Raw genomic sequence first — 12,086 nt, forward strand, 5'->3', positions numbered from 1 at the left:
TCCGAGTCTCAGCTTCCACTTGTGAAAGTGGAATTCGAATGCCTACTTCATCGAATACTTGTGAGAATGAAATGGATTAAAAGTGTTTTCGTGGTTTTTCACATAAGCAGACATTTAAGAACATTAATTTACCTTTCCTTCAGCAGGGGTAAAACCTTTAGCTATCCTTTCTTTTTTTCAGTGAACTTTCCCAATGTTGTTTTCAAGTAGCATTTTTGAATCTGTACTTCATTTTTAGTAGTGTGGTGAACTTTTTAAAGAAACTGGATGAGCACATTCTTTGGAGAAACGAAGGACCCTACTATATTATAGACAACAATCCTCCAATGAATTAATTTAGAAAAATAAATAGCTGATTTTGGGTCGACTGAAAATAGTTAAGATCCATTAGTAGTTAAAACACTGTACCCAACTGGCCATGAACCATTCCATGATCAGGTATGAAAACTGCTGGTAAGTTGGAGGGAAGCCGAAAGCAGAGGTATCTTAACCAGCCTGGAATGACTGCGTGGAGTGTGTGTGGAGAGAGCCCTGGTCCTTCAGACCCCGCAGAACATCTGCTGGTGATGGTGCAATGCTGAGAGAGAGAAGCGATTTTATACCTGATAAATATTTTCTTCCGTTTCGGGGTCACGGATTGGCTCGTGTCCAGCCTCAAACACAATGTACTATTTTGCAGCGGCCAGAGAGGAAAGGTCAGAGGAAAAAGAAAGAGGGGAAAAAAAGCATTCGGAATTCAAGATACAAATCACAGTGAGCATTAAAGAAATGCACGCAAGAGAACATATCTTAGTGAGACCACTGAATTACGGAGATACCAGTGGGCCTTGCACATTTCTGCCTTTTCTAAAGAAATCTGCAGAGGGCTGGCAGCCAGTCCTTCACGATGGTTGCACGGGGCCCAGCAGCTCCTCTGCAGTCACAGCCTCCTCACTCAGTGGCATTTATCTCGGTACTGCCTGCCTGTGCAGCGTGCTGAGTGAGAATGGCATCTCCTGGGAATGCCTGGGTCCGAACTTTGTAAACTTTGGGTCACAGCAGTCGCCTCCCTTTGCTCAAGGCTCAGGTTCCTAAGCCAACTCTGAAGTGCTCATAAGCCCCAAATTCCCTCGTCCCATAAATATCACCTGGATTTCATTCTCAGTTTGAAGTATTAGATATCAGAATGGCCATGTGCATGTTTGTGACTCTAAAGGACCAGCCCATTTCTAAAAGGCCAACATTCTTCATTCTCTGGAGCCGGTTAGCCAAGGGCTGAGCTCGCATTATAAACAAATCCTCGCCTCAGCATTCACTGTAATGCAAGGGCCGTCATTAAGTGCATATGACTTCTGTTAGTCTTATGTGCTAGATACTTCTTCCACTACAAGTTATCCATATTATGCTGCTTTTAAAATCCATATTATCTTAATTTTGGCATAGCAGCTTTCTGTGTGCAAATATGCATTCACACCTATGCATGTGTGACACACACATATCTAGAACCCACGTGTGTCCCAGTTAGAAATACAAGTTTAAGGTTTTCTTTTATGTCCAGCAAGTACATGTTTGGGCTTCTTTCTCTCCTTGGGAATAAGCATTTGGGGTGAGGGGCAGAGGCCACCTCTTCCCTCTTCCCTGCATCTGTTTGAGCAGAGCAGATACCTGAGCCCAAGAGAAGTCATGTCTCTACGCACACCTGGGCTGCAACCCGAAGAGCGTGCAGAGGAAATGGTGGGCTGGGATGTCTCTAGGATCTCCCATTCCCTCCTCACAACAGCCTCTGGGCAGCAGCCAGCTCATCAGAGGGGCGGCCTGGCTGATCAAGCTGGGAGAGGCTTCTCACAGCCTTTCTACAGCTTACAAACCCATCCTTTGGGTTTGCATTCAAATGTCAGGACGCCAGTCCCCATCTCCAGTTCTTTACTCAGAGAAACCACCTCATTATTCAGTCTCTCTCATGAACTCAGAATATTCAAGAGACTCGTGAAAACGTTCAGCTCCAGGATCAGACATTTACAGATCGTGGAGGGGGCTGAGGCAAGGCAAGATGGGAGAGCGCATCGCCACACCCCATGTCACTGATGCTGGCCACACTTTTGCTGGTTTTCATGGAAATGTGCTCCTGCGGGGGCTGGCAGCCCTCACCCTCAGAAACTATCTTGTCCCTGTCTAGGCTCCACAGGCAGCGGATGCTTCAAGTCTATACCCCAGGCCTAGCCATTCCAGACCCTAAAAACCCATTTGGTTTCAGGAATTACCTGGTACACAGGATCTTCAACATCCTCTTCCAGAATTGTCTACGGCAGAGCGAGGGCGGGGGGCGGTCAGGGAGGGTGAGAGCAGAGGACATAGGAGAGATGTGAGACTGGATTCAGAAGTTACAGGACAGTAAAGAAACCAGTTTCGCGTAGGACAGGCTGGTGGGCCATTAGGTAGAAAACACACAGAAAACAACGACAAAACCCTGTAGCCACCCCCACCCACTGTAACAACAGCAAGAGCAATTGTGTTTCTTTCGTTGTCCTCCCCTGAAATCTTCCTCTGGATTCAAGATTTCCGTTTCTCTTACATGTCTAGAATTTCAGAGAATAAGGGGTCATTTCTCACTGCTTGCTTCTGAGCTTGTAATTTACATGAGAGCCTTTCATCTTTATTGCTATTTGGCGGCAGGAAGAGAAGCCCTGACTGTCAGTTTTCACATCTATTTATTTTAAGCCCCAATCTTCCCCGGTTCCGGGATAAACTCACAGCTATACCTGATACACAGCTTGTTCACACTGCTTATCCTTTTGTGCCTTTTTTTCCAACTCTTCTCTTTGCTTCAATTCATAAATAAGTTGAAAGAGATCTCTCAAGTCCAGAATAACAGGTTCAGCCTGGAGTGAAAGGTGGTACAACGCATTATTAATAAGGGGTTGTGCCTGAGCTGCGAAGACCCACTTTTGTGTGTGCTGGGTACAACCCACAGCTCTTCCTTTTCCTATTAAACTGAAAACATTCCATCTTTAATTAATTCTAACTTGTTTGTATTGGTTTAGTAAATTGCATCTAGGCTAAAGTTCATTTCTCCAACTAATTATATTTGTAAATTCATAATAATCATAGGCGTAAAAGGCAATGCTTTTATTTATTAGTAATTTCGGATACAATAAAATTAGAGTAGGCCTTATGCAAAGTGGCTATTTGTTTTCTCTTATTTTCTTTTTAAATGAGGCTATGAACACCAGGAAACTTATTTGTATACTGTGCCTCCAAACTTGCTTAATCGGAAAGGAAAATAGTTAGTCCTTGCGAAATACCCATTAGTAAAAACAACAACAAACCCAAATGGGCATGAAGTGTTTTCTCGCTTCCAGGCTGTTTATCTTTTCTAGGTGGGAACCTGAGTATCGGCATTGCTGAGGCAAACATCAGAGTGGGCTTCCAGAGACCAGCAGTGTGACTGTCCCCTCAAGTTACAAGGGAAGGTGCCCTCTTTGGATGGGGTACTCACCGCCTGGGCTGTTTTTATGGCCACAAATCTGTGGTTCCCTTCCTTCCCACAAACGTAGCCAAAGGCCCGGTGGTCTGTGATGTCCTTTGCAATGTAGGAAATTTCATGAACAGCATGGTGATGCTGAAGGGCCTGCGAGAGACAAAAGGAAGAGCATATTTGAGGGGACTTCCCCTTCGAGCTGTTAATCAATAAGAGATGTGTTTCAGCTACGCGTGAACAGGCCCGCAGGGCTTGGGAAAAGCTGTTTGGTCCAGATGGAAGGAAAGAGAGCTGTGCCTGCCCGTGAGAGAGGGAGGCTCCCCTCCTAGGTCTTAGTGCTGTGACCGGAGAGGTAAACAGGGCTGCTCATACGCTGGCTGAGCGTCTGTGAGCTGGCTTCCTTCAGCCTGCCGAGCCAGTCAGCTTCGCTCAGTGGCGGAGGCTTCTACATCCTTCTTCTTGACACAGCGCAGTCCAAGTTCTGGCTGGATATGGCGCACACTCACATACCAGGCGGAAGACCTACACTGCACGGCCACAGGGGACGCCACTCACAATCATAGAACCGTGCCTTTGCATGGTTGCAATGTTCTCACAGATGGTGACTGAGTGTCTTGAGGATCAAACCCCTTTCTCTAACTTGTCCAAAGTCACCATCTAGGCTAGACGTGGGGTCCCCCATATCTCAGGCTGTTCATGAATTGGTCCCTCTCTCTCTGTCTGCCTGTTCTTTTATCCACTGGTTCGAATCTTATTCTTCTTTCAAAGGCCATTTGAAATAGCACCACCTCCGTGACACCTCTCCTGAGCAAGGCTTTCCCTCCCTCTCCCTCTGTGTTTCCATGGAGTGTCAGTGTCAGTGATGGTGAAACTCCTGATGGACTCCTCACACACAGCTCCCCAGGCGCCTGCTTCTCAAGACCTTCTTTTCTGACATATTTGCCTGGTCCCTTGCCTGTCTTCCCCACCAGGTCTGTCTTCCTCATCTCTTTCATCCCAGAACCTTGCACTGTGCCAGGCCCAAGTTGTTGAATAAGGTGAACTGGGATAGCTGGTCAGTAATTTGAAAATCTTTTGAAACTGACCTCCCTGCCTTGATTATCTAAGCTTCAAAAATAATATTCACTATCCTGTCGGTGATAGTGACCTTTATAACCATTTGCCTATTAAGTCTACCTAAAACACACACACACACACACACACACACACACACACACACACACAAACACTCATTAAACAGTACTCTGTGTACAGGGTTATGTATGCACCTGCTTAAGATCCTTATAACTTGAAGGGCCTTCTCATCATGCTGGCTATTAAGAAGCTTGAATTCTAGCCACTGTGTGAACATAAGGCACTCACTATATGGGCCTCAGTGCATTCCTCTATCAAATGAGATGCTTGTATCAGATCAGTGACTCCTAATCCAAAGCCCTGGACCTACTGGGTCATTAAAGGTAATAAAAAGAACTCCCAAGCAATTTTAAACATTTTAAAAAGCTAAACAGAAATGAATAGTTATTCCTAGTAAGACTGCACATTTCTTTGTGCAAGCAAATGAAAATGCCAAGTTTATTTGGGATTGTACCAGGTAGCTGTGCTCCTTAGCTAATCTTTGAGCAGATTTTCATTGGAAATTCATTATGGGTTCAAATAATTCAAGTAGGAAAGTGAATGACTATCAATGCATTCCTTTTTTGGGGGGTTAGGGGGAGAAACACAAATCTTCCTCCTTCCTGAGCCCATGGAGGAAGACATGGCACACAATGGGAACTACGTCAGGAAAACATTAGGAACCACTGGACTAGATGTTCTCTAAGGTCTTGTTCGATTTCCCTGGATCCGCGAGCCATCAGAACCTCACAGCACACAACCAGCCTCTAAGGACAGTAGACATCTGCTTCTCATGCTGGTCGTCACCTTAGTTCTGGACCACTGGCCCGGGTCTTCTCAGCCTGGTGCCACCTTTCCAGGCTCCTGACTTTGTGAATCATCCCTGCAGGATTTGCTGCCACACCTGACCCTTCGCGATTCGGACCATTCACTAGCCTCTTTACTCCCCTTGCGAGGCTCCCTTCAGCATCGTACTCTGTCCAGGTTGCCCGCTGCCCACGGGACTTCATGCCTGGAGGGTGTTGTCAGTGCCCAGTATCCCTAGCCACTCAAGTGGACATCAGTGTATAATTCCAGTGGATTTCAACACAAACAAGGTTGGTGAAGAATTCAGAAGTGTTTGATAGGAGAATAATCAGAATCCATTCATCCTTGTTTTATTAAGAGCACATATTTAGCCAGCAGAAGAAAACTGTTCAAAGAACGGTAGCTTTTTCATGGTGTTAATGATGTAAAATTGATGAGACTTATATTCACACTATGTGGGGGTATTGATTTATAGGCTTTTGTGAGTGCCAATGGTAGGCAGCAGGGGAAGTGGGAGACAAAGACTTTCTCCTCCCCCTTTCCTGAAAGTAGTCCTCTCTCTGTATAATGTGGAGGATGTTATCCACGTCTCCTATTAAATCAAAGTTTGATGACAGTAGCTTATTGATTGCCAAGTGGAATATTGCTCTAAAATTAAACCACGATTAGAAGTCTTCCTGGTGGAATTAGATTTGGCGATGATTGTGCAATAGTAACATATCACCTACGATGCAAGACGACAGACAGAGATGATGTAATTTACCTGAGAATCCTCATTAAGTGTTTTAAAATCAAAACATTTTTAATGCATGATGATACCTAATATTGCCTTGCAAAGCATAGCTGCGTGTGTGCATAAAGTGCTTAAAGATATTTGTAACATTGTCTTTTTCCACAGTTAATTTTATGACATGTTAAGAAAGGAATGCTCAGAAAGTGGCTCATTCATTTGGAAACTAAGAGTCAGTGAGGAGATGTGTCTCCACTTTCTACAACCTTAACCGTGCAGACATAATATAGACACTTGGAAATACAAATACATTAGACTCCTGCTAATCCCATAGTCGTATTATTGCATTCATCTTGGCAACTCAGAGGATCTTGCAAATACTTGTTCACTGAGCCTCAAAATTGCTTTGGGTCTTCCAGTACATTTTATCAGCACAATCAAAGACAGTTGGAGCCTTAAATATCATCTAGTTCAACTCTGAGTTTATTCATAAAAGGACTGAGTTTATTCATAAAAGAACTCAGAGAGAATTCTGACAGGCCCAGTACTAAACCCAGGTCCTATTCTCCCTACTCAGGATGACAAAGAATGGAGAAAAGGAAACAAGATTATGTAGAATCAAAGCCTCCTTTTCTTAGACTCTTGGCTCCTAGTCAGATCAAGGGCACACGCCTCAGCTGCAGGCTTGGTCCCTGGCCCCGGTCGCGGTGCATGTAAGAGGCAACCAGTTGATGTCTCTCTCACAAAACCATGACCCCTGACAAACTGGGATGAAAAAGGGATTGACTGCTGGATAGAGAAGCACAGCTGAGGCTGTTCTGGATTTCAGCAGGTATCTGAGGTCAGAGAAGGTCATAATCAGGTCGGAGTAAAGGCCAGCTATAAGGGTCTCAAAGAAAAAGGACAAGCCAGCATGATCTGGAAGTTACTCTCGGAAGCCAGGCCCTCCGTGGGAAGATGAGGTGAGGGAGATAAGCACTGCTTCATCCCAGGTTTCTGTGGGGAGTTCCTGGGACCTCATGGGTGGTTCTGGAAGCATCAGAGATTCCCCAGCTTGAGGGGGATGGGGAGGATTCTGGTCATCCTTCTTCCACATCTCTTTTGAAAACACAATTTTTGTCTTGGACAAACTTAGTCTAGATGTTAAAGCATTGCCAAAAATCAAAGCCAGATTCTTGTTTTAAAAACAGAGGCTTCACCCTGGCTGCTGTGGCTCAGTTGGTTAGGCATTGCCTCATGAACCAAAAGGCTGCTGATTCGATTCCCTGTCAGGGTACAGGCCTGTGTTGCGGGCTCCATCCTTGCCAGGGGGTGTGCAGGAGGCAGCCGATTGATGTTTTGCTCTCATGTCAATGTTTCTCTCTCCCTCTCCCTCTCCCTTCCTCTCTCTCAAAAATCAATACAAATTCTTAACAAAAAAGAGTCTTCCATAACACCCCATCTCTCTGCCACAGCTTTACTTACTCTTCCCGCTCAGAACCCTCCACATTGCTTTGTGGATGAAAGTTGTTACTGAACAATTCCAAGGGCAATTCAGAGATCAAACTCCTCGATCCAGTCTGACCTTCCTTCCGTGAGTGAACTTCAGGTAACCTTGGCTGCAGATAATCTGAAGAATTCATCACTCCCACTTCAGGGTCTGTACTTTCCCACCTCTGTGCCATTGGTCACGCTGATCTCGCTCTTCAGCCCTGGCTCACACTTCATCGACTCCATATAACTACATCACATCTGTGCTTCGAGGCCTGGCTCCCACATCCTGCTCATCCCTTGACTGTCCCAATCCCCTTAGTTATAATACCTTTCCCTAGATCTCACTGCATTGCATTTGTTCTTCTATCTGGGATGCTTCATACTTCTTAATTTTGTTTCACATTTATCCATTCATCCAGTTTTTCACACCATATGTATTTATTGAGAAGCTGTTATGTTCCGGGTATCATACTAAGTGCTACATCTATCCAGATGATTAGAATGGAGTCCCTCCCTCAAGGACCTAATAATCGCATAACACAGAGAGGCAAAGACACCACAGCAAGACAAGCTTTATAGTAAATGTGTGAGTAGGATGTTACTTGGGCTCAGAGCAGGAACGAGGAACAGTGTCAGAGAAGTTTTGACAAAAGAGCTGACCTTGAACCCAGCATCCTATAAAAGGGGAGCTCCCAGAAAATCAGGGGAAAGAGCATCCTAGGCAGAAAGAACTAAGCTTGCAAAACCTCTAGGTCCCAAGAACATACTTTCTCTCCATTATGGGGATGTTAGCTCCTAAAGAGAAAGATAGATGTCTGGTCCTCCTCAATCTTATCATAGCTCCTAATACTGCTCCTTTTGAACTATAAAAGATGGATAATGTTTGATAAATTAAAAAAAGAAGAAGAAAGGAAGAACCAAGCATCTGAAGACATACATTGCACAAGGTAGTTGCTCAGTAAATGTTCAATGAGTAATTGAATCAGATTAATTCAAGACATTTCACACAGGATTCATTTTGTGAACAGCGGGTTTCATATCTGATCATCATTAAATCTTTTTTTTTTCATTAGCATTTCCATGAGCCATTTACCAATGTTTAAATGAAGTATCAAATTGTTTGGAGGGTTACCATCTGACAGAATAGATTACAGAGAAGACTTAATTTGTACCATGGTTCAATACAGCCAATTAAATACAATATGGATTAGAAAGTCATCAGCTCAGATTTTACCACTAGCTTTTTGTAAAGAATAAATTCTACTCCATTTAGCCTTCATATTATTATTGTGTGTATATGTATGTATGTATGTGTATGAGTAGGCAAAACTATTCACAGGAACAATACTACCAGCATTAAAGTGAGTTAATAAAAAACAAAACAAAATAAAAAAGCAAGTATGCAGATAGACACAATAAAAATAGATATATAGAAAAATACACTCCTTCACATTATAGGCAATTACAGTAGTTAAAACCTCACAAGACAAAAGCTCATTATAAAGGCCTTTCTCTCTTCTAACATATTTTTGGATGTGTTCCCTGCATCACAGCACCAATGAGGCTGGGAGGCAACCTCTGTACCAGCCCCAGACACCCCATTATCATATGCTATATGGAAAAGGTCAGAGTGAATTCTTCCCGGAGTTCCCATTCTAAGATCTTCCAGAAGTTTTACTCAAGAACAAGACTAAATTTTTGAATACCCTTGTCTCTAGCTGAGGAGGCAGTGTGATAACAGAGGAAAGAATATGGACACTGGAACCAGAGAGAACACACTTCAAATCTAAGCTCTTTCCTTTATCAGATGTATAGCATTGGGCACATCACTCTAACTTTCTGTACCTTATTTTCTCTTCCTTTTATAATACAAAGAATGACATAGAACCTAAAAGGTTGTTGAAAATATTACATTGATTCGTATAAACTATCCTATATAATAAAAGCCTAATATGCAAATTGTTTGATGGGAGTTTGACCACTCACTATGATATGCGCTGACCACCAGAGGGCAGTGCAGAACATGACGGGCATCAGTGACGTGGCGCTGGCAGTGGGTGGCAGCTGCAGGCCCCCATGGGCCTCTATGAGAGTGGGGCTGTGGCGGGATGGTGGAACAGATGAATGGGTGGTGCCAGGCCAAGGCGGGTGCAAGCAAGGGCCCAATCACCCTTAGGTGGTGACCACAGCAGTGGCAGGGGGCCTGGCCCCAATCAATTGTCCCGCAGGTGGGATGGTAGAGCAGGTGAAGGGGTTGCACTAGGCCACTGCAGGGTGCCAGGTGGGGCTGCGAGGCTGAGGGCACGAGCTGGGGCCCGATCCCCACAGGCCACGCAAGGGACCCTACCTGTGCACAAATTTGTGTACTGGGCCTCTAGTACCAGATATAAATGAGATGCCACTCCCTTCTTCCCCCCACCCCCCAAAGAAAAAAAGAGAAAAAAATGGTTCCCATTCAGTGTTGACAAAAGTGTGGGGAAACAGATATTTCCTTGGGCCCCTGGATTTCTGTGTACAATGGGGATAATAGCAGTGCCTCTCTGTGGTCCTGTTAGGAGGATTAATGAGTGAGTATATGTAAATGGCCTGAAAGGGTGCAAAGCTCATAGTAAGGGCTATGTAAGTGTTGGCCATTATGGTGATTTTTGTTTTTTGTGGAAGTGTGATTTAGTGCAACTTTTCTGGAGGGCAGACCGGCTGTATGTTTCAAAGCCTTGAAAACATGCATAAACTTTGACCCTATGAATCTTCTTGTAGGAATTCAATTATCTGTAAATAATGTAAGATGTAGGCAAAGATTTGGATGCAAGATATTCCCCGAAGTGCTATTAGACCAGTGAAAAATTAGAAATGCTGAACATTAACTGACTGGTTGAAGAAATTGCATTTCTCTATATGATGAAATAATATGCAGTCACTGAAAGTCATCTTGGGGACATAATTTATTTTTTGCAGTGGAAATATAATCATAATATCTTGTTGAATGAATCAAAAGCATACCACAAAATATTATGTTTAATATACTCCTGTTTTTGAAAATTAAAGTATGCATTTCTGTGTGTGTGTGTGTGTGTGTGTGTGTATGAAAAATCTGGAAATATATCCAACAAAATCTTAACAAGAGTTCTTTCAAATGGTGGATTGCTACTGATTTTTAAAATCTTGCTTCTTGCTTATTTATAACTAGAGGCCAGGTGCACAAATTTGTGCACAGGTGGGGTCCCTTGGCCTGGCCAGTGATGGCAATCAGGGTCGATTGGGGCCAGCCAGGGGAGGGACCGCAGGAGGTTAGCCAACTGTGGGAAGTTGGCTGACTGCGGGAGGTTGGCTGTGTGAGTGCACTGACCACCAGGGGGCATCTCCTGCATTGAGAGTCTGCCCCCTTGTGGCCAGTGCATGTCATAGTGACCAGTCGACCTATTTATCTAATAATAGAGTAATATGCAAATTGGTCGGGACGCCATCACAGTAACGATCAATCAGCAGGTTGTGCTTGCAATAGGCACGGGTGGCGGGGACTTGCAGGGTTGGGGACATGAGGGCGACTGCCACTTGCCCAGGGCTGACCCAGGGCTCAGGCAAGCTGCCAATGGCTGCTGCCACTGCGAGGGCCCAAGGCTCAGGCAATGCGGGCCGGATGAGGCTCAGGCAAGCCACAGTGGCTGCAAAGGCCGAGGCTCAGGCAGCCTCGCAGCTGGCAGTGGCAGCAGCAGAGGTGTGATGGGGGCGTTGACTTCCCCTGACTGCCAGGTCGCCTCCTGCAGAGGGAGGCCAGAGGCAGAAGCAGCCTGGGATGATGCGGGTGGTGCCTTTCCCTGATCAGTTGGTTGCCTCTGGCAGAGGGCCTAAGTCATCAGTGGGACATCTGAGGGCTCCTGGACTGTGAGAAGGGGCAGGCTGGGCTGAGGGACCCCCCTCCAGTGCACAAATTTCGTGCACCGGGCCTCTAGTCTATATATAATTTAAAAAAATTTATACTGGTTTATATTAACTATATAAAATACTAATATGTATTAAGATACTAACAAATATTAAAATAAAGAAAAAGGCACAATGCTTTGTCTTTCATATTTGAATTTGGTGAATTTAGTGTGCACACCATCATTCATTTCCACAACCAGCCTTGAGCCTCTGTCCTTCTCACCCCCTCATAACCACATCTTGTCAATTTCACTCCCAAACACCTTTTACCTTGGCCATTCCTCTCTATCTCCATCACCAGACCCAGGTCACAGCCATGATTTCCAGCCTGGATTCACACAGTAGCCCCAGCCCCTACTTATCCACTTTTTCTAATAGTGACACCAGAGTGTGAAGGGACTGAGGGAAAATCTGCCAGATTTAATTAGGTCAATCTCATAGGCTTAAACCATATCACAGGATAAAACCAAAAGTTTACCAAGCTATGGAAAACCTAAAATAGGCAAAAACTTTTGCCAGGGCCTCTGCCTGACTTCTCATGACGGCCCCTTGTTTCCCACCATCTGGCCATTCTTCAGTTCCTCA

General features: G+C 44.6%; 1 protein-coding gene across 6 annotated transcripts in view; it reads right to left on the reverse strand.

The window, feature by feature from the left end:
* The window catches only part of DAB1 (DAB adaptor protein 1), a 1,124,084-nt gene that overhangs the window by 62,806 nt on the left and 1,049,192 nt on the right, over positions 1-12,086 (reverse strand). For all 6 annotated transcript variants that reach the window (XR_013960044.1, XM_080658163.1, XM_080658159.1 and 3 more), the window contains 4 exons: positions 3,476-3,607; positions 2,739-2,858; positions 2,241-2,279; positions 603-668 (listed from right to left, as the gene is read on the reverse strand). Coding sequence is in view for 5 of the 6 variants with exons in the window: in XM_080658163.1 (XP_080514289.1) it covers positions 603-668; positions 2,241-2,279; positions 2,739-2,858; positions 3,476-3,607 (357 nt within the window). In the remaining variant the exon portion in view is untranslated. The remainder of the gene's footprint in view (positions 1-602; positions 669-2,240; positions 2,280-2,738; positions 2,859-3,475; positions 3,608-12,086) is intronic.

This window comes from Plecotus auritus, assembly GCF_963455305.1.
Source record: "Plecotus auritus genome assembly, chromosome: 2".
Taxonomy (NCBI): Eukaryota; Metazoa; Chordata; class Mammalia; order Chiroptera; family Vespertilionidae; genus Plecotus; species Plecotus auritus.